General features: G+C 38.5%; 1 protein-coding gene across 1 annotated transcript in view; it reads left to right on the top strand.

Annotated features, from left to right (window-relative positions):
• The window catches only part of Cdc16 (cell division cycle protein 16), a 30609-nt gene extending 19991 nt beyond the window's left edge, over positions 1-10618 (top strand). The window contains exons 9-12 of the mRNA XM_083110453.1: positions 2455-2607; positions 4477-4636; positions 8163-8355; positions 9473-10618. Of these exons, the coding sequence (XP_082966579.1) occupies positions 2455-2607; positions 4477-4636; positions 8163-8355; positions 9473-9729 (763 nt within the window). The 3' untranslated portion in view covers positions 9730-10618. The remainder of the gene's footprint in view (positions 1-2454; positions 2608-4476; positions 4637-8162; positions 8356-9472) is intronic.
• Positions 10619-22236: the final 11618 nt, after the last annotated feature.

Genomic DNA, 22236 nt, shown 5'->3' with positions numbered 1-22236 from the left:
AATGCGTCCCAAGTGATATAAAGATCGTTATGTGTGGAAGCATTCTTGATGCAGCACATGTGCTATAGTCGATGCTAAGCTCTTTTCAAAAAAGGAGGACATGTCCGGATAAAAGAGGACGTCTAAAGGTAAAAAAAAAAAAAGGTAAAGTGCTCCCCTGTGGATAGCACTACGCCATGAAGGCATATAGGGGGTGTGGGGGTAACGCCCCACACTTTCTTGATCCGGTCGTGAGTGGGGGTGATGTGATCAGCATCACGCCCCTGACCGCCTTTACCCCCCAGGGTTTCCCCCAGGTACCCATGTTATTCGACGCTGGGTGGGCGCCGGGGCCGCTTCCATCGTTAGAAAAGTTCCCGGATTTGAACCGGCCGGGGATCGAACCCGGGACCTTTAGCATGGTAGTCAGACGCGTTACCGACTGAGCCACCGCGGCCACACAAAGAGGACGTCTGGTCACCCTAAATATGCTAGAGTTCTGCCTATTCTGAATCATTTTTGTAAGTTATTGCTATATAAAGTTTATTCCCTTTTCTTCTTAAATCTATTTTCATCACACAATTTGTCAGAGTTATTCAATGTTCTAAACTTGCCGGTTTCCATGGCAGTGTGATCATTGTAATGTGCTACATAGCCAGAAGTCGCAGGCTCGAAACTTGGATAAGGCACAGATATATCATTGTATGTGTCTCGTCATCATTTCATCTGTTTATCCTCATTTCTGTGATTTACCCAAGATGTAGACAAGTGACATAAAATTACTGAAAAGAAAGAAAGCAATGTTCTGGAATGTCACTATGCTTGCAGAAATACCAGCCTCCAGAAAGTGTCTTGTTTTCATATTTTTTTTTTTTTTTTTTTGCATAGTTTGCATTATTTTGTGACAAATTCCCGGTTAACACACTAAAATCCCAATAATTCCTAGGTTTCTTACATGTATTGCCAAGGAAGAGTAAAAACAATGTTAAAAGAAGTTAAAATAATAATATGAAATATCGTATTTCATTACATTTTTCTTGTGTGTACGTATTGCTTGCATTGTAGAATTATAGTTTACTATTCTTACAAGCATATGAACACAATTTTTGATGTAATGTTTCAGGAGAACACATGCTCCCTTCATCAGATATTTATTCTTAGCTTGATTAATCAAACTAGGGAAGGGAGAATATGTTCTGAAATGTTATATCAACAATTGTGTTTATATGCTTGTAAGAACCATAAACTACAAGAGAAGTAATTCCATTACATGGTGGAAAATAATAAGAGAGCAGAATATTTGTTTATTGTTCCATTGACAGACTGGGAAAGTTCATCGTTGTTCCATGGGGTGTTCGATTTGTTATATATCCTAAACTCTGAAACTGTGTGGGGGAAAAGGAGATTTGTGCTAACTAGTATATACGTGGGCATACCCAAAAGAAACCGAACTAATTTTGTGGTGGGCAGAGCTTTTGTAGTACTGCATTTTGCCACTAGGAGCACAAAGAGCGAACCTTCCTGAGTCCATAAGCCGAGTGTTGTTGCTGAAGCAGGTCAGGACACGTTTCGATGGAGTTTAGAGGGACAGCTGTTTTGTGTGATCGTAGTTTTTGCAATGGCTGATTTTCGGGAACAGCGTGCGGCGGTGAAATTCTGCTTTTTGCTCGGAAAGAGTTGAACAGAAACTCTTGAAATGTTAAAAACGGCATACAAGGACGATGCTATGGGGAAAACTCAAGTGTTTGAGTGGTTTTCCCGTTTCAAAAATGGTGAAATGTCAATTGATGACAAATCTCGTTCTGGTCATCCTTCCACATGACAGTGTTGAAAAATTTCGTGAGATTATCAACGAAGATCAACGATAGACCATTGAACAAATTGTGGAGCTGTCGGGAGTGACTTAGAGTTCAGTGCAGCAAATTTTGAAACGATTGTACAACAGTGTGCGGCGGAAGCGGCCCGATTTGTGGCAGTCGGGTGACCATTTTTCCATCATGACAATGCCCTCGCTCACACAGCCCTGTCTGCACGACAATTCTTGACCAAAAATGGTATGACCCCTGTTCCTCACCCCCCTTACTCACCCGACATTGCCCCGTGCGACTTTTTTTTGTTTCCTAGAATGAAAGGAGACATGAAAGGAAAGTGTTTTGCTGATGTTGCTGAGGTGAAGAAAAAAACGACGGAGGCACTGTCACGCATCACAAAAGATGACTTTAAAAAATGTTTTGAAAAATGAAATCAAAGATTGGACAAGTGTCTTAATGCAAGTGGAGAGTACTTTGAAGGGGATTGAAGGTTTGTACTTAAATTGTGAATAAATAAGTTCACAAAAAAATTAGTTCGGTTTCTTTTGGGTACGCCCACGTATATTTTGCTTGTAATTGAAAACATTATTGAAAAACTGGGTGTTTATTTCTTACCTGCTGGATGATTTCTGAGTGAATTGAAAGGTGATTTTTTGCATTCCAGGTGTCATCTTCCCCTTCTTTACATTGGTCTAGAATGTGGGTTGACAAACAATGTGAAACTGGCTGAAAAGTTTTTCCTGCAAGCTCAGACAATAGCACCAGAAGATCCATTTGTTATCCATGAAATGGGAGTCATAGCGTTTCAGAACCAGGAGTAAGTCTGCTTCACCTCATCCTAGATCTTAAGTGCCAATCTCAGTTTACCAGCCTTCGTGACAGAGTTCTCAGGGTTATATATAAACTATATTATAATAATTTCATAACACAGGTTGAAGCCAAATGCCCCAGGTTCGAACCCTTGGTAAATCCTTGGATGTATCATTGTATTTGTACCAACATCCGTTTCATGAAAGTAATGTTCACTCTTTTGGCATGTATCTTACCAGTGAAGAGTACCTTTGTGAAAATGTTAGAATGTGGTGAGAGTTATAGTTGACATATTTCACGTGTCTCATCCTTGTGGCATGTATTTTAACAGTGAGGAGTACCTTTGTGAAAATGTTAGAATGTGGTGAGAGTTATACTTGACCTATTTCATGTGTCTCATCCTTGTGGCATGTATCTTAACAGTGAAGAGTACCTTTGTGAAAATGTTAGAATGTGGTGAGAGTTATACTTGATCTATTTCATGTGTCTCATCCGTGTGATTCACCCAAGAGGCAGAAAAGGAACATAAAATAACTGAAACAGAAAGAAAGACAGACAACCTCATTTCTATTCAACACATATGGAACTCCCAGGGGTGGAAAATGGACACAAAATCAGTAAAAGTCTGTTTTTCATCTTGGTCTGTAATTTGTGATGCTGCCTCGTTGACCAAGTGCGTTAAGTAGTTAATTTTTGATCTCGCCACTGAAGTTCCCAGGTTCAACGTCCCGACTAATCATCACTCATTCTCAGGGTCGCACCAATAGTGGCAGAAAAGTCATGCTAAATGACTAAAATACAATAATTTGTGATTTTTTGTTTTTGTTACTGCATCGTGGGGAATACCAGAAGGGTGCTGAGGTGAACAACATTACTTTATTTAAATACAGTACACAACACAAACATAGCACAATAAATTAAGACTCTAATATTGGTTCCATACTTTCGACTTGTTCCCAGAGTAATCAACCATGACTACAATTTGTCATTGCAGACAATGTATAATGTTATGTGAGTTAACTTGGCAAGACTTGTACTAGAAAGAGCAGAGAGAGAGCAATAGAAGAAGATAATAAGAAAAATGCATGCAAAAGCAGCGCAGAAAACTTGATGAGCAAGAATTCATTAATAACTTCTTTTATCCAGAAAACGAGGAATGAAGACATACAAGTTTCACTTTCCAGTAATTATACTCGTAATTATTATTATTATTATTATTATTATTATTATTATTAAATTGGAATATTTATTCATTCAATGTAGCTGTACAATAATGAAAACATATTTTATTCTTCATAAAACATTAGTCTTGTGTTCAATAAAAAATGTATGAAGGCTGACTACGCTGATCTGGAGGCCAGATTATATACAGTGGAACCTTGATTTTATGTTTTTCAGGGGACCAAAATGGGAAAACTGTTAAATCGAGGAAAATTTTGTAACATTTTGCTATGATGGGACCACCAAGATTGAATGTGTAATGTGGGGAAATGTAAAATCCAGAAACGTAAAATCGGGATTCCACTGTGTATTTTTAACGAAAAAGTAGTCTTTTAAAATGCTAATTTGTTGCTAGGCTGTAATGAAATTGGTCAGAAGTATTTGGTAAGTTTTTTAAAAATTTTGCTCAGTTTAATCTGTAATTTGGACTCTTCCATCTGTGAAATATCCAAGTTGGATGTAAAAGGCCATTTCCAAAAGGCAAAATCAAAGTTTGTGACAACATAAAGTATGGTTGTACTTAAAATAGTAATGCTTCATTGACCATTGGAAGTGTAAAAAGAGAATAATGAAGGTATTTTGATTAAGACTTTTGGTATCCATACCTTGTGAGATGTATTTTTTCGTGTAGTGTAAGTTCCTTTTCTTTTTCCAGTTATATTTCCGCTGAGCAATATTTCAAGGATGCCTTGTCGAGGGTTCAGTCAGCAAATGGAATGGGAACTGTAGAGAAGTGGGAGCCCTTATTGAATAACTTAGGACATACTTGTCGGAAACTACAGAAGTATGATGAATCTCTTGAGTACCATAAACAGGTAAAATATTACATAAAAAATAAAGGTATTAATTCTCACTTGGGGATAAATGTCATAGTTTGAGCCACATATATATGGTGATTAAAAGATCAAGATTTTAGCACAAAAACAGCACATTTTGGGATCAAAAGCATTATATTTAAATGAGATTTTAGTGTTAAAATGGTGAATGAAACCCTGAATTTGATTTAAAAACTATATTTATTACACAAAAATAAATATTTCCCTCCTAATAGCACATATATGTAGTTATCAGGAGTCCATTTTTGCTTCTCAAATACAGGCTGGCCCAAAAAAAAGGTAACCGAAATGTAGAACTGTTGTATTGTGCGTTTGGTTACATTTTTGGGGCCACCCTGTATTTACAGCAGAACATTTTCTTTCAATGTCTGTTTTGAAAATTGATATTCATTTTAGTACTTGAGGAATGTTTATGTAAATAGTCTGTATTTGTGACTAATGAAATTTTCGATAATTGTGTACTGAAATAATTGTAACTGTAATGTTGATTGATTCATTTGGTTTCTTTTACTTCGCATTTCTGCCACTTTTGGCTAATTGTGAAGATGAGGATGAGTGATGATACGATGAAATTAATGAAGGAACACTCACAAAACACCCATGCCCAGGCTGGGATTTAAACCTGGGAGTAACTGTAATGTGTTGCTTTTTATAAGTAATGATGATTACTCTACTTGAGTTACCATGGTGAGTTCATGATAATTTATTTGCTGATTTTTTTACAAATGAAAAATGAGTTTTTCTTTTCTCAGAAACCTCTAGCATGATGAGGAACAATGATATGATCATCACTTGAAATTTCTTGTCTGAATATATTGTGTAACAAGTTAAAACATTGCATTAATTAGTAACTTTTCTTTAAGAACCAAAAAGTTTAACCATGTTTTAAACAAATAAACCTTTTCATCCAGAAAACTTATTTTCTAAGACACATTTCCAGTAATGTCATAAGCACTTAACTAAATTATTAATGAAATACGTATTTACATTTTTGGAAAATCTCTCATGCAGGCTATTTTCTATGATTATTTCCTAGTTTGCCAAGGTGCACTCTTTTTGCTCGGAAATATAACATGACATTCAACAAAATAAATCATTAACAGCAATGGGCATTGAAGTATTGAGTTCTGTTTCATTCAAATGCTATTCAATTAAAATTGCTATAAACATATCTAAAAAAAAGTAGGCATGTGTCCCAAATGTACAAAACATGTTTCAAATGTGCCAACCATGTGCAAATATAAACTGTTCTAAGTGGAATGGTGCTCAGCCATGGTAGCTCAGTTGTTAGGGTATCTGACTACCATGTGAGAGAACTGAGTTCAATCCCCAGCAGGGACGAACCAGGATTTTTTCCACCTGTTCAAGCGGCTCCGGCTCCCACCCAGCATCGTATAAAGTGGGAACCTGGAGGAAACTCTTGTGGGTAAAGGCAGCCAGGGGCATGCTGCTGATCACATCACCCCACCTTCAACCGTGATCAAGAAAGTGTGGGGCCCTAACTCCACATCTCTATATGCCTTCATGGCGTGGTGCAAAGCGCAGGGGTGCACTTTACTTTTTTTTTTTAAAGTGGAATGGTTTTTAATATACAGGGTGAGGCAAAAAGATGTTAACAATGAATGGGTGTTTAATCACTTTCAATTACAAGCAGGGATTTGGTTACAGGGTTTCAATTTGGCACCCATCCCTATTAATGCACTCATTGAGTCTGTTCATTGTTGTTTGTAAGGCCCTCTGGGCCATTTGGGTAGGACTTCCAACGATGACGTGAGTGATGTGGTGTTTCAGGTCGTCTAGGTTGCGAGGTTTGCTGGCGTAGACCCGATCCTTGACCATGCCCCACAGCCAAAAATCGCATGGCGTCAGGTCGGCTGAACGTGCTGGCCATGGGAGAGGACCACCTCTACCAATCCAGCTTTTACCTAACGTGTCGTACAGGTAATCCCGAACCAGCAGACTTTAATGGGCCGTCTTGCTGAAAGTACCCTCGCTGGAGAATGGCAAGTGGTACCTCCATGAACGTGCTGAGCATGGCAAGGTAATTCTCTCCCCTGACGGTCTGTTCTTCAAAAAAGAACGGTCCAATCACTCCAATTTGCTCACGGCACACCAAACGTTCACCTTAGGGGAATCCCGCATGTGCTCTCGAACTTCCTTCGGGTGCTCAGTCGCCTATATGATACAGTTGTGCTTGTTCACACGACCGCTGATGTGGAATGTTGCTTCGTCAGTAAACATGAACAGAATGTCAGGCTCAATGTTCACCATTTCGAATATTTAGTCTCCCATACAGTGTTAACATCTTTTTGCCTCACCTTGTATAGTAGGGATGGGACCGATTAATCTGTATATCGGTATCAGCCGATATAGGCATATCGGTGTATCGGTTTATCGGTAAAATTACCGATTATTTTACCGATCTGATATATCAATAAATATCTGATAATTTAGTGCAAAATTCTGCCATTTTGTTGTAATTTTAATAGAAAATCTCCATGCCCTACTTTCTAAAAAAGTAAATGTTTAAATATGCAATTTCTTTTGCACTGCATTCACCTTGAAACACACATTTATTAAGGAAGTCTATGAACCTTTCAGGTTCTTCAAGGACCATTTCTAATTTTATATCGGATCGGTAGAATATCGGTTATCGGTATCGGTAAATTTTATATCGGTACTTTATCAGTATCGGCCCATCCCTAATATATAGATAGGGAGCAATCATAATTTAATATTCAGTGTTAATCATCATTATTTATTTAATAGATCTTTTAGTGTTCTATTTTTGCTTACCACAAAATGATTTTGTATTTTAAAAATTGTAAATACGAAATGTAATCAGTTAATCAGTTCATGGTGATTATCAACAACCATCATCATCATCATCATAATTCGCTGTTTCTTGCCTCTGTCTGGGTCCGCATAGAAGTCAAGCCTCTCCATTTTCTTCTGGTCTTCCACCACTCCTCTCTTTCCACAGTGTTCCAATCTTGGCCCCTTCTCCTAACTCTCTCCACTATCTGCTTTCCACTGACATCTTGGTCTCCCCCTTTGGCCTTTTTCCCACTCCTTGTGCAGTGTATGCTCTTACTGGCAGTCTTTCTGTACCCATCCTCTCCATGTGTCGAAACCATCTCATCTGTGCCTGATCTATTCTGCCCTAGCTTCACCACCCCCACTGTCTGTCAGATCGCCTCATTCCTTATTCTATCCCTTCTAGTCTTCCCTAATATATTCCGTAAAAAATCATCTCCACTGCCTGTATCTTTCTTTTTCCTCTCTGTCATTATCCAAGTCTCTGCTCCATACATAATTATTGGTACATAGTATGTGTTATGTATTACCTTCTTGCATTTCATAGGTACATCCGAACGTTTTGATAGAGTCCACCACCCATTTGTCCTCTTCTGTTTACCTCCTCATCAACCAATAATTTATAAGTAAATTAGAATTTGCAAGCATGTCATCATGTATTATATTGAATTTGCTACTCTTGTTACAGGCGTTGGTTTTATCACCTCTAAATCCATCAACATATTCAGCCATAGGTTATGTAGAGGCTCTGCTTGGCCATGTATCAGAGTCGGTGGATGCTTTCCACAAAGCTCTTGGTTTGAGGCGGGATGACACATTTAGCACAACTGTCCTGAGTTACGTTATAGAACAGCTTATGGAGGAATCTCCCGCATATGAAGGTCAGTACTTTTTGAAATGAGGGGCAAATCAAATTAAATCAAGTGGTTTTTGTACTTACTGACATTTTGGAATGATAAATTCCACTTTTTTTTAAACAGCTTCTTGGGAAATATTTATTCACATGTTGTAATAGTTTATTTTTGTTCATTTATTTTTAACAGAGTTGAATAAACCATATGAACTTGAATAGCTAGTGCAGTTTAACACTTTAAGGCACCATAGAATGGTGTGCAAGTTAATTGTGAAAATTGCCTGAAATAGCAGCATAACTTGGGGGGAGGGGGACAGAACATGAACCACAAGTTCCAGAAGGTTAAGAAATACCTGAAACATGTAAATTACCTGGGTATTTTGTGGAATGATGAATGGACCCCCTCCCCTTTTCTTCTGCCAAGTTATGCCTATCACTTGAAACACGAGAGAAAGTTAGGAATTTTTTTTTAAAAAAACATTTACTTTGCTTTTCTGCCACTTTTGACTAATCGTGAAGGTGAGGATGAGTGATGATATGATGAAGAGACTCTCACAATGAAAATCCATGCCCAGGTTGGATCAAACCTACAACCCTCTGGCATTATAGCAGGCTGTGTTAACCACTCTGCCACAAAGGTCCACATTTGGGGAATTTGTTTTGACAAGATGAGTAGGAATCCCAAAGGACATTGTTGATTAAGTTCCCACTCAAGTTCACTCATTATTGTTGATTAAGTTCCCACTTGAGTTCACTCATTATTGTTGATTAAGTTTCCACTCGAGTTCACTCATTATTGTTGATTAAGTTCCCACTTGAGTTCACTCATTATTGTTGATTAAGTTCCCACTCGAGTTCAACTCATTATTGTTGATTAAGTTCCCACTCGAGTTCACTCATTATTGTTGATTAAGTTCCCACTCGAGTTCACTCATTATTGTTGATTAAGTTCCCACTCGAGTTCACTCATTGTGGAAATCAAACTAAGGTCTCCTGTGTGGCAGACAGACACAGTACCAACCGGATCGCTGCTAATATATTTATTAATTTATGGTAATTGGTATGAATTTTTCCATCAGCTTGATGATTGGTATGATTTTTTTCATCAGCTTGATATATATATATATATTTTAAATTTATTCCAGGAGCACCGAGCGAAGTACCTGGATTCCAGTTTCCTCCAGATATGAGTTTAGCTATGAATAACTCAACGCGGGAAGGTTTGACAGACGACAGTAGTAGAGCATCTGGCCAGGCAAGTTCTCATGAAAATGTAACGGAACAGTTCAACGAATCAGGCGTTGCAGCTTTATCGAGTCAGCTAAGCATCGAAGTTGAGATGCAAGATTCTCCTTCAAGAACAGTGGATGGGGATGTGTGGAAGATACCGAAGGGGGACTGAAACATGGTGGGTTCTGATAGGCCCAAATATTTAAAGTTGTTTCGAAAGGCAAAGCATTTCTTTTGGAATCTACACAAGTGAATAAAGTATAAAGATACCATAATACAGATGATGTATAAGAATAATGCGACCTTTTCTACTACCACCGAAAATAATCCATGATGCTCTCTGAGAAGAACATAGTTCGGGGGCATTTAATGCTCAACAGTGACGATATTGTGGTGTTATAATATATGTATATATTGCATCTCTAAGCTTAATAAAATGTACAGAGTGTTTGAGAAGTCACTTTTTGTTTTGAACTTATTACAACTTCTGTATTGACTGATTTTTGACAAAGACAAAGGCTTCTGTATTGACTGATTGACTGATTTTTGACAAAGACAAAGGCTTCACTACTGTGCGGTACATTTTGTAACTATCACTAATGATTCTAATTGAAAAGTTACTGAACTCAATTTTGTCTTTTCACATCATTGAATTTCTTATTCTTTGCTGAAAGATGTAGTCAACTCATAACAAAGGTTGTAAGAATCTCAAAATAGCAAGTAACTTTTCAGACACACTATGTAACAGTTATTGTTTTATGAACAGTTCATGTTACAGTTACAATTGTTTCAGTATTTCAGATTTCTTGTTTCAAATACAATTTACTTTATTTTTTTCCTGTCAGCATCTAAGAAGTAATACTGTACTAGGAATGTAAATATAAACAGGCAAAATATATTAATTTTATACATGAAGCTTGAAATGTACATAAATTATTTCTTCATGTATTTTATTTGTTCACTACAATATGAAAGTTTATTTTTCATGTCTCATTTTAATAGTGTAACATACACTGCCACTTCATTATTCTTTTGCTTAATTTATGTGAAGAAAACAACCTGTGTTTATATTTTGTGAAATAGTATTCTGTTATTCATCCTTATATTCAGACTTTAAAATACACTTTATCGCTATTCACATTTGATTTTTGATTAGGTAATTTCCGGATAGAATTCTTGGCTTTCAAGAGCTAACATCACTCGCCTCTTCATGGATTGAAGGGCAGAGATGTGTCTGAAGTAAGTTTTTATGTATTTAGTGTGGAAGGAGTCTGGTGTAGATTGCTGGCCAATCGGGTGCCATCTCTCCCGACGTCCATGCTCCCAGTCAACTATCGCTAACCAGGCTGTTTGAATCCCGTGCCCCTGTTGGCTATTGCTTCTTTGATGATGCAGTCCCAATAATTGGATGACTTATTCATGATCTTAGTTGTTGTGAAGTCAATTCTATGGTCGTCCTGGATGGAATGTTCTGCCAACACTGATTTTTCGGGACAAAAATTCTCGATGTAACTGTTGCAAGAATGTTTGATTGTCCTCCCTGTTTGTTCGATATAGGCTTTACCACAGGAACAGTTGATATGGTAAACGCTGGGTGTCTTCTGTCCTAGGTTGTCTTTAAGATTTTATAAGACGTAAGCGAGTTACTAAAGTTATATCTGCAAAATTTACTTGTAAATGTTCTCTTAATTTTGGTGGCCTTTGGCACCATCCACTTGGGATCTCGATGCTTTACTGTTGGGTTGACTTCCGGTTCCTGTTGTTTCCTCGCTTACCGCTAGGGGTGCTGGTGTAGCCATTTCGTCTGCTGCACATGATGGATTTGAGTTGTAATAGCGAAAGCCAAACATGATGTGCCTGACCACTGTCGATGTTCAGTTCGTCCGGAAAGTGCCGCATGTGTCTCTTTGGTTTTTGTGTCAATTAGGGTTCGCAATGTATGTCTAACTGAAACTTTTTGGATCCTGTGTTTGTTAAACTTGAGGTGCCTTGCTAGTCCGATAGTGGGTTGGGATTTTTTGCATCTGTTAAGTGCAGTTGTATACGCTCGTTGACAGATCTGATGGATCTGCCAATGTAAAGCACGTTGCACTCACACTGGGCAGGCATCATATACACCTGGGTTGTCTAGTGGTGAAAGGAAGGATCTCTTGTGTTTGCTTAGGGCACTGGCTATTTTGTTCACTTGTTTATGTGCGAGGTTGATGTCATACTGTTTCAGGGTCTTGGCTAGGCGGTTGGATGTAGTCTGGTGGTAAGGGAAGGCAATCCATTTAGTCTTATTGCTGCTGGCTGGGTAGTGGTGGTTAAACCTTATTCCCCTTATCATGAATTTAAGATTTTGAAAGTGGCTTCTGACTTATGATAGTCTTGATGTTGTGCTTTAAAAGAATGAAGTTAATGATTGGAGAGAGATGTTTCCATGTATGGAATGTTGGCTATCTTCTTTTCCCCTTGGTTGTCTGGGGGTGTCCGGTTTGTTTGTTGTGCATTACTCTCTAGTGTCTTGTTGATGATTCCTTCAGTGTACCCATTCTCTCTGAAAGCTGTGCGCAGGTAACTTGTTTCATCTTGAAGGTACTCTGTGTTGCCGATGGAGATAGCCCTGTGAAACAATGTAGAGAGCATGGTTGATCACTGTGCTGCATGGTAAAAGCTCTTGGCATTGTGGTATACATCTGTGTGAGTGCGTTTCTGTATGCGCTGTGTCCTAACATCCTGTCCGGTTTGTGTTTGTTGAGGATGTACAGGAATGGAAGGCTGCTGTTGGTCTCTGTCTCCAAGGAAAACCTCAACAATGGACACGGGGCTTGAACTGGATCCAGCCTGGTTATCATTAGTCGATTGGGAGTGTGGACATCAGAGAGAAAACACCCGATTGGCCTGCCACTTACCCAGACTCCTCCCAGATGAAATACACAAAAACTTACTAACACATCTCTGCACTTCAATCCCTGAAGATGAGAGTGACGTTAGCTTCACCACCAGGAAATCGTCAAGAATTATGTTTACTGATGATAGTTAGTGAACATATTGAATCTCAACTAGAATCAAACTTGTACCCTTAACATTCTGTGCCAATGTTTTACCTACTATGTCTCCAAACTAACTTAGTCAGCTTTCAGATCGAAATGACAAGCCACAAGCAACACTTGTAATTTGGAAACGGACCTACAGAAATAAATGGAACCTTTTGTAGTGAAGTGACTACAAGCTATGTCTTGCTTGTGTGGCAGATGGCCTTTTTCTCAATAGTGTTCATCATGTTGGTCGTGCATGAATACTTTTCTTATAAATTGGAAGGACCTGTATCACTTCAGTGTAAAACCTCAATGTTGCTGCAGTCTGAAAGCTCTCTTGAGAATCCTGTGTGAACCCTTATTCTTGTATGGATTGTTAATGTCACTCCAAAATATATTGATGTGATATCTAACTATCCTGAGCAATTTTAGAAAGTACAATTCCATAATGTGCAGAGGACTTGTGATTGTTCTGCAGTAAAAGAAATATGTAATATTTGTGTGATATAACAATAAGACAGGTCAAAAATACACTTCACAGAGAGCTTTGAAATGGTGAGGAAGAGTAAGAAAAATTGGAACCTTAGCTTTTATTGATTAAAGAGCTTGCTTGTCATTCAGTCCACACAAGTTATGTGTACTTATTCCTCTCTCTATTACACAGTACACCTTTAAGACCGGCTAAACATTTTAACTTATATTTTATCACGTATCTTTATAAACGTACTATCAAGCACAGGTACTGAAAATAGCATTATTATGTTAAAACTTAAAATGAAAATCTTACCACGAAAAAAGTATAAAGGTAAAAAGGTAAAGTGTTCCCCTGTGCATAGCACCACGCCATGAAGGCGTATAGGTGGTGTGGGGGTAACGCCCCACACTTTCTTGATCCGGTCGTGAGTAGGGGTGATGTGATCAGCATCACGCCCCTGACTGCCTTTACCCCCCAGGGTTTCCCCCAGGTACCCTTGTTATTCGACGCTGGGTGGGTGCCGGGGCCGCTTCCAACGTTAGAAAAGTTCCCGGATTTGAACCGGCCGGGGATCGAACCCGGGACCTTTAGCATGGTAGTCAGACGCGTTACCGACTGAGCCACCGTGGCCACACAAAAAAAGTATTTTTAAACAAATCTACTGGGATGTGGATTTGCTGTTCAAGGTAGCTAATTTACACATTTAATAATAAATTCGTATTTGCTCTAATTCTACCATATTTTTTCAACTGTGGAAGCCCTCACCATACTGCTATTTTAGAATCCTTTCGTGTATATATACTAGTGATGAACCTGCTGCTTCACCGGCCAAGATGTATAATACACAGTGCCATCTGTTGAGGATTTTTGTCGAACATATAAGTATTTTCATGTTTATAGATCCATCCCCCCTCATAGTGGTGGAATTTCAGATATTTCTTTCGTAGTAGGTACATAAGGGGAAGAGCCTTGTAACTTTGAGGTTTCTAGGTCCAGTGTTTAGGGTGTGTGTTTTACCTAAGATACAATACAGTACCTTTTTTCATGTTTTCTTTGTTATAATTTCTATTATTTAGATCAAGATTGAGGAATACCAAGTTCAAAACAAAATGTGTACAAACACCTCCTCGTACCTCCCTTGAGCAGTCTTTGTCCACAGGGACTGGACACTTTATAGGATGGTATGATCTGCACAAGACATAGTGAGGGCATATGCCATGTGATACACACATGTTGACTCCAAGAATCGTGTGCTGAGGAATGCAAAATCGGTCTATTATTAAACTTATGCCACCATGATATTGTTCATACAAAGGCTGTCCATAGCAAGTTGTCACATGTTGCGAAACCACGTTAGTGAGCTGCTGTGTTGATTTACGTTTACCCCTCCAGGTTTTTGTGTATAACATTGCTTTTCACGATGAGTATTCAAGATGAACAGCGACATGCCATAAAATTTTGTTGGCATTTAGGGAAAAGTGCTGCGGAAACATATGCAATGTTTCAACAGGCATATGCCGATCAAGACAGACTGAGTAGAGCCACAGTATTACCAGGGAGTCATTGAGACTCTGTGCCAGCACGTAACAAAAAAGAGGCAGCATTTGAAGAACTCCTTCATATTGTGCCTCGATAACACATGCCCGCATACCTCGTGGGCTTTTCAGGATTACGCACATCAAGCATAGAGCTCGGACCTTGCACCCTGCGACATTTGGCTATTTCCACTTTTAAAGGCTGCTTTACGTGGTCGTCATTTCATGACAAACAAAGAAGTGATCACCGCAGTGCAAGTTTTCTTCAGTTCGCTACCTGACGACAAATTTTCCACAAAGTGGCAGGAGCGTATGGACGCTTGCTTAGCTGTCAATGGTGCCTATTTTGAAAAAGATGTATGTCTACTCGATATGGCTGATTATGAATAAAAATGTTGTGGTTTGTAATTTTTTTGTTTAATTTTAATGATTCTTGGAGAGGTCCATGACTTTTTGACCTATTGCGCTCATTTTGGTCTCAATCGGCAGCAAATGAACCAAATTTTCACCCTAGTACATTTGCTAGCCAATGGAGGTCGCTGTTTTCCTATACAGGAATTAGTCTCACCTTCTATGCGACAGCCTTTGTATAAAGCCAAAGTTTACAAGAAAATTCATCTGGACTGCAACTAAAATTTTGTTATGGTATTTCTAATACTCTGTCCCACATTCAGAACATAAGGAGAGAAATTATATGGTTCATCATTTTGTTAGCATAACACATTTGGAGCCGACCACCGCATCAGAGTGGTTAGTACAGCATGCTACAATGCCAGGTGTCCTGGGATCGAATCCTGCCCTGGGTATGGGTGTTCTTTGTGAATGCCCTATCATAACTCATCCTCATCTTTGTGATTAGCCAACAGTGGCAGAAAAGTGAAGTAAAATAATCAATCGGTGAAATCAATAACACATTTCAAAGCCAGAAAGGCATGAACAGATTGTACTTGGTCCATTGTTTATTCCACAAGTTCACCATTAATCTTACTCTCTGCTATGACTTAGAGAGATAGAAAAGTGATGTTAAATAATTAAAATACATCATTTGCAATTATAAACAACAGTTCTTATGAAATGTCTTTACCATGCTAGCACACACTAATAACCAGAGTTAGGATTTTTAGGTGTGCACCTTTTTTTGTAGTGAAAGTGGGACCTCTCTGGAAGGACTCAGTGTGTGAAATGTTGCCTCAACGTGAGAATGGAGCTAATTTTCCAGCACTTTTTTCCCCCTTTTTTGATAACCTTTCCCCTTCCCTCCCTTTTCTGGGACATTATCTATTTTCCCCCTTTTTCGTGTTCTTAATCGATTTTCCTCCCCTTTTTGTGTCCTTTTACTGGTGTTGTTAAATATATTTCCTCAGCAAATCATTGAATTTTTATTTTCTTTTTTCGCGACACTTTTCTCTTTAAGATGTTTTCACATTGTTAACTGAAATTGAATGTATTTAAACTGTGCTTGATTGTTGCCTATTTGAAATCAACAATGGAAAGACCGCTACTGATATGCACCAGATTGCCGTTATTTTTTTTTAAGATAGAAGGAAGAAGGAAACGCTGTTTGGTCTTGGAAGCAGTGAAGCAACAATGTGTTTCTGAAATGGTGGGTTTCACATTTCATGTGTGGACAGTGGACAGATATTGTTTGTGGATGTAAATTCCTTACCTGCTTTTTCATTCTGTTATATTCTGTTAGTGCATGTACTTTACCATGCCGAAAGTGCCCAGATCCCGATTTCTCAGTCTGGCTCAAGAATTTAAGCACGAGTTCATAGAAAGTGATGGAACTGTTATTCGATGCACGGTTTGTGATACGGGAATCACATTAGATGAAAACACCAGAGATATCACATCCAGCAACATATTTCCAACTCTAAGCATCAAAAGAACAAGAATCTGCAAGGAAGTAAATCTCGGCAGCCTCTCTTATGCAATGCATTTGAGCATTGTTCTTCCAAGAACCAAAATTTAAAGGAATTTAATGTTGACTTGTGTGCATCTTTTACACAGGCGGGGATTCCACTCAACAAGGTGAACCATCTTACCTTGAAAGGGTTCCTTGAAAAGTACACGCGGTTGTCAGTGCCCGCTTAGAGTACGTTAAGGAAAAACTATATTGAACCTGTGTATGAAGAAACTGTTCGTAAAATTAAGGTGAAAGGTCTGATTGTGATATAGGTGTCATTCTGGATGAGACGACAGACTCAATGCAAAGATATGTTTTGAACATTTTGGTTTTTCCTCTGACAGGTGAGGAAGTTAAGCCCATGTTACTAAACAGTATGAGTTGCAGAAAATCAATGCCAGTACAGTGATGCAGTCATTTATGGATTTCTGTCAAAAACTGTAGCCCGGTGGAATTCAGTTCGAAAAAGTTGTTGTTGTAGTTACTGACCAGGCTCCCTACATGCTTTCGGCAGTTAACCAATTGGAGCCGTTGTTCCCTAAGTTAAAGCATGTAACCTGTTTGGGTCATGCCCTTCACAGGGTTTCTGAATCTATTAGGAACGAATACAACATTGTAAATGAGTTCACATCTGATCTGAAGAAAATACTCCTAAAGGCCCCTAGTCGCATTCTTGCCTACAGAGAAACTACCTGCCTGCTCCTGCCACATTTCCCCATCATTACTCGCTGGGGATCATGGATTGAGTGTGCTGCATTTCTGTGTGAAGATTTTAAAAAAATTAAGCAGTTTGTGCTTTCCCTGGATTCAACCGACGCAGGTGCAATTTCCCAGGCACAGCAACTTCTTCTCCCAGACAAGATAGATGATTTGCAAAAATAACTATTTTGTGTACATTCCTACAAGTACCTGTCGACAGCCATCAAAAGCTTAGAAGAACAAGGCGTCGAAAAGGAAAAACAATGGGATATCTTTACTACTGTGAGGGGACAGTTAGATGGTTTTGCCAGAGACAAACTTGAGGCTAGTCTTGACAAGAATCCAGATGTTGTGGAATTTGCCACTTCCACAGAGTTGCCATTCCGAGTGAATACTAAGTTTGCCCCACTTGTTTCTGTGGATCTAGAGAGAGGCTTCAGCTTATATAAAGATATTTTATCTCCGAAAAGAAACAAACTCACTTTTAAAAATTTAGAAATGCTTAATGTTGTAAGGTACAACAACTTTGTGTTTTTCCCAGACTCTGGTGAATAACTGTAACACAACCTGTGTGTGTAATGTGTACACAGCTTCGAGTGAATAGCTTACACTAATAAAATAGGAGGGAAAGTTTTAATAAGTAGTATAATTATCAGCACCTTTTTTTTTGCCCCAATCACCACCTTTTTTTGTCCCTTTTTGGGTCTTATTTTAGCACCTTTTCCCTTCCTTTTTCCCAATGAATTTTTCCCCTATAAATCCTAACTCTGCTAATAACTGTGTGCAAATAAAAGAGTAGAAGTAGTAGTAAACATTTGTACTGCGTGTGTAATCAGCACTGCAGGGCTACCAAAGGACCACTCCTGGCGTAGGTGGCACCAAGATCTGGAACATAATGTAACTTGGTGGGAGCAATTCCCCCCAAAATTTCCAGGTTTGTAATATTTAAATTATTGGGTATTTTTAAACCTTCTGGAACCCGAGGTCAGGCAGGTATCAGGAAATATACTTCGGGGGGTGAGTTGTCATAACCAAGTGTACAGAAATAATAATAAGTTTCAATTAATTCATTATCACAGCATGCTACTACACCACAGGTCCCGTGTTTGAATCCTAGCCTGGGCATGTGTATTCCTTGTGTGAATATAAATAATAGGTATATTCATAAATTATTAATTAATTAATTAAATTTGGTAAATTGATTAATATTAGGATTATTGTTATTACATAAGTAGGTAAAAACACCAATATAGATAGAAATATATAAATGTAATAGTATGACCTATTGGTAACGTCATCTCTTTGTAATCAAGGGGTCCTAGGTTCGATACCCAGTGGGAAGACAGTGGTTCGGATCCAACTTTAAACTGTAGGTCCAGTCCCGATGTAACCTTACTATGCATAAAGTGAACTTAAAACTCAATACCACATATTCATTATCTAGGTTATGCATTAAGATGGAAAAAATGTATGAAAACAAGTGTCAGTAATAATAATAATTAATGAAAAGAAAAGAAAATCGAATATTTATTGAATAACGAAAGAGTTTGTCAAATTCAGTTGATGAAAAGTAAAGGTTCCGAGCAATATTTATTTTATGCTTATTATTAGTAGTATTGTACTTAAATCTTATGTACTGTCAATTCAAAGCCTATAATCCCTGCGGTCGTGTAAGTTCGGCTGAAGTAAATAACCCTCTAATCTGATCGACACAGAGACAAGTCGTGTGTTTTCTTCCTTTCGTTCTACACATATCAGGCAGGACTCGAAATCGAAATTTTCACGAAACGAAACGCTTTACTTTTCTTTAACATGGTGTCAAGGGCGCCATTATTATGTTATAAAAGTTGTTAAAATATTTACATGAACATTAAATAATATAAAATACATTGTACACGAGGCTTCTGGAATTTTCTTACCTTTTTTAAATTTAAACTGACGGAAATCGTGAATGGTGATCAGTAGTGGTGGCGATAAGGGCAGTTGCCCCCACACTATGACAAACTTTCCTCGGCGATCGGCCCCCTCAGTTTTGGTACCCAATCGCCACCACTAATAATCAGCTCGCTCAAATGAGAAAAAATGTTTGCCCACTCAATACCCTTAGGTTAATCACTGAAAATATCAAAGATAAAAGCATGAAAAAAGAATGACTATTAAAAGAACCTGATTTGTGTAAAGATTTTGCGCAGGAAGATACTTCTGTCATGTCAGAACAATTGAATTCGCAAGACAAGCCAAATAATAATAAACAAACAAAAAAGTAAAAACTAGAATCAAATATTAAGGCAACAGACGCCATCCTATTCTGCTAAACCCTCTCGCATCTCCACATAGAGGGGAAGTTTATGCGAAGCGAATGCTGAAATGTGTACTTTTAAAGGGTATTAATAATTTAGTTCACACTGAAAATGAAAAATGTAGTAAAATATCTAAATAATAATAATAATGAGCGGGAACGGTCCGTTTCCATTTCTGACGAGAGGGATCGGGAAGGTTCCAGATTTTCACGAACCGGAATGCTGTTTCGGTCCATTCCCTAGCCCTGATTTTAGGAGTTCATTTAATAAAATTATACCGTGACCTGCTGATACGACGACAATTTGTAAGATGGAACTGAAGGGAGTGTTCTCGCCTTCATTAAGGTTCCGTAGCAACAATCGTCTGCAGTGGCGCAACCACAGGGGGGGTATTGCCCCCCCCCCCAACCTTCGACGGAAGTCAGTTCAAGGGGGCAAACATTGACGGCCAAGGGGACCTGCAGGGGGGGGGCACAGAGGAGAATTGCCCCCCCCCCCTTCGATTTCAAATTTTATGCAAATAAAAGTACATTTCCTAAAATTTTCTTGCTCGCTTCGCTCACAAGGCCTGCTTTTCTCAGTTTCGTCAAGTTCAGAGCCGAATCTAGGTGGCGGCGGGAGTCCGCCATGGGTGCCAAATGATCTACATGAAAAGAAGTTGTAAACGAGAGAATGCCTTGGCGCCCAGTGGTATTATTTGCGCCCTATTAAGGGCAAATAGGGGGGGGGGCAAATTTGAGCAAACATTGAGCAATTGCCCCCTTCTCTTTCAAATCTTATGCATATTAAAATATATTTTGCCAAATTTTCTTGCTCGCTTCGCTCGTAATGCCTGCTTATGTCGGTTTCATCAAGTTCAGAGCCGTAGCTAGGGGGCGGCGGGAGTCGGCAATAGTTTAAAAAGAGAGGATGCCATGGCATCCAGTGAAATTATTTGTTGCTTATTAAATCAATATTGCTTTCAATTGCAAAAATTGGATCAAAAAATGTTCTTGCGAGCGAAATTTAAATAATATGTGTTGTATACATGTATTGAATAAACTTGGAATACGTACACAATTAATGTTACCATGTTGCATATGTATTTTCTTATTTTATGTCGCTCCATGTTGCATATGTGTAAAGCATATGTTGTAAATGAAAGTTATACATGTTATATGTACAAAAAGAATTATCTTCGGAATGCATTTATCATTCATTTTCTGTCATTCAAAAATACTGTTTGTGTCCTTGTTTTCCATTATTAGCTAATGTGAAATTGACTGGGTTGAAAAAATATTTCAAATTGTTTACCTTTTTGCGTAATTTATGAGGATAATAACGTCTTTGATACAACTACTACTAGCAATAATAATAATAATAGTAATAATAATAATAATAATGCCATTATTATTATTATTATTATTATTATTATTATTATAGTATTATTATTATTATTGATGGTGGTGCGTTTATCCTGCTACTTCCCCCCCCCGAAAAAATCGTGCTTGCTCCTCTGATCGTCTGGAGATACTGAAGAAAACCATGCCCGACCCTGTGGCCGAGTGGTTAGCACATCGCGCTGCGACGCCAAGGGTCCCGGGTTCGAATCCCGGTCGGGCTTGGTTGTTTGTGAATGTCCATTCATCAATTTCATCATTTCATCACTCATCCCCATCTTCGCAAATTAGCCAAGAAGCACAAAACGCGAAGTAAAATAAACTAAATCAAATCAAATCAAATGAAGAAAACCATGGGGTGGATTCAGAGCCGGCGCCGAGGGAGGGAGGAGGGGACAACTTGGGCGCTCGCCCGACACCCCGCGCCAAATAAAAATAAATGTTTGCGTACTGTTTATTATGAGTTCATAAGATGCTTCCATTTAAGCAACTAATCTGATTAATCCTGACTTCGTGGATTGTTTTGACATACTTAAAAATATCGAAATCATATTCTAAAAGAAGTACCTACTACATAAAAATCGTGTTCAATTATTGCAATCAAAAATAGCTAATATGCACTTTTCATTTAATTATAGATTGAAATGAGCGTCAAAATTCAATGAAAAGTAAACAAAATATAGAAGACGTTGCCCTTATAGGTACCATTGATTTGATGGCCTCCCCGATGGCGCAGTAGTAACGTAGTCGCCTTGTAATCAAAGGGTCCCGGGTTCGATACCCTGTGGAGGCACATAGTGGTTCGGATCCCCCTTTAAACTGTAGGTCCAGTCCCGATTAACCTTACTGTGCATAAAGTGGACTTAAAACACCAAAATCAATCAACCTTTGATTTGAGGCTGGGTTAATCCCAGAGCCGCTATATGCGGGGACAAGGCCACCCCGGAAATCGAACCCGGGTCTCCAGTGTGGTAGTCTCAGATATCATACCTATTAGACCACCTATGGTAATAATACGAAGTATAAAATTAATTGTTTATATTAACTGTAATAATGTTTAAATTATCTTTCACTTCAGACTACGGAACACAAATATCTGATTTCTTCAGACCTCTGAAAAATTTTGGTTATAAACCCCGCGTATGTTGTAAGTGTGTCCCAGACCTCGCACCCACCTAGGGCCGGCTCTGGTCACATACATATCTCATCAATCGTTAATCTGAATCGTTGCGGTTAATCTAAGATATATATAGATACAAGCGTGAAATAATAATAATAACAATAATACAAGAAGACATAACTTGTCGCGAAACTAACCACTATTGTCATTGTTGAGATAAATCTGCAGGTATTAGCTATAAACAT

The sequence above is a fragment of the Lepisma saccharinum genome, chromosome 24 (genome assembly GCF_977018435.1).
Source record: "Lepisma saccharinum chromosome 24, izLepSacc3.1, whole genome shotgun sequence".
Lineage (NCBI taxonomy): Eukaryota > Metazoa > Arthropoda > Insecta > Zygentoma > Lepismatidae > Lepisma > Lepisma saccharinum.
This window is presented reverse-complemented; position numbering and strand designations above follow the sequence as displayed.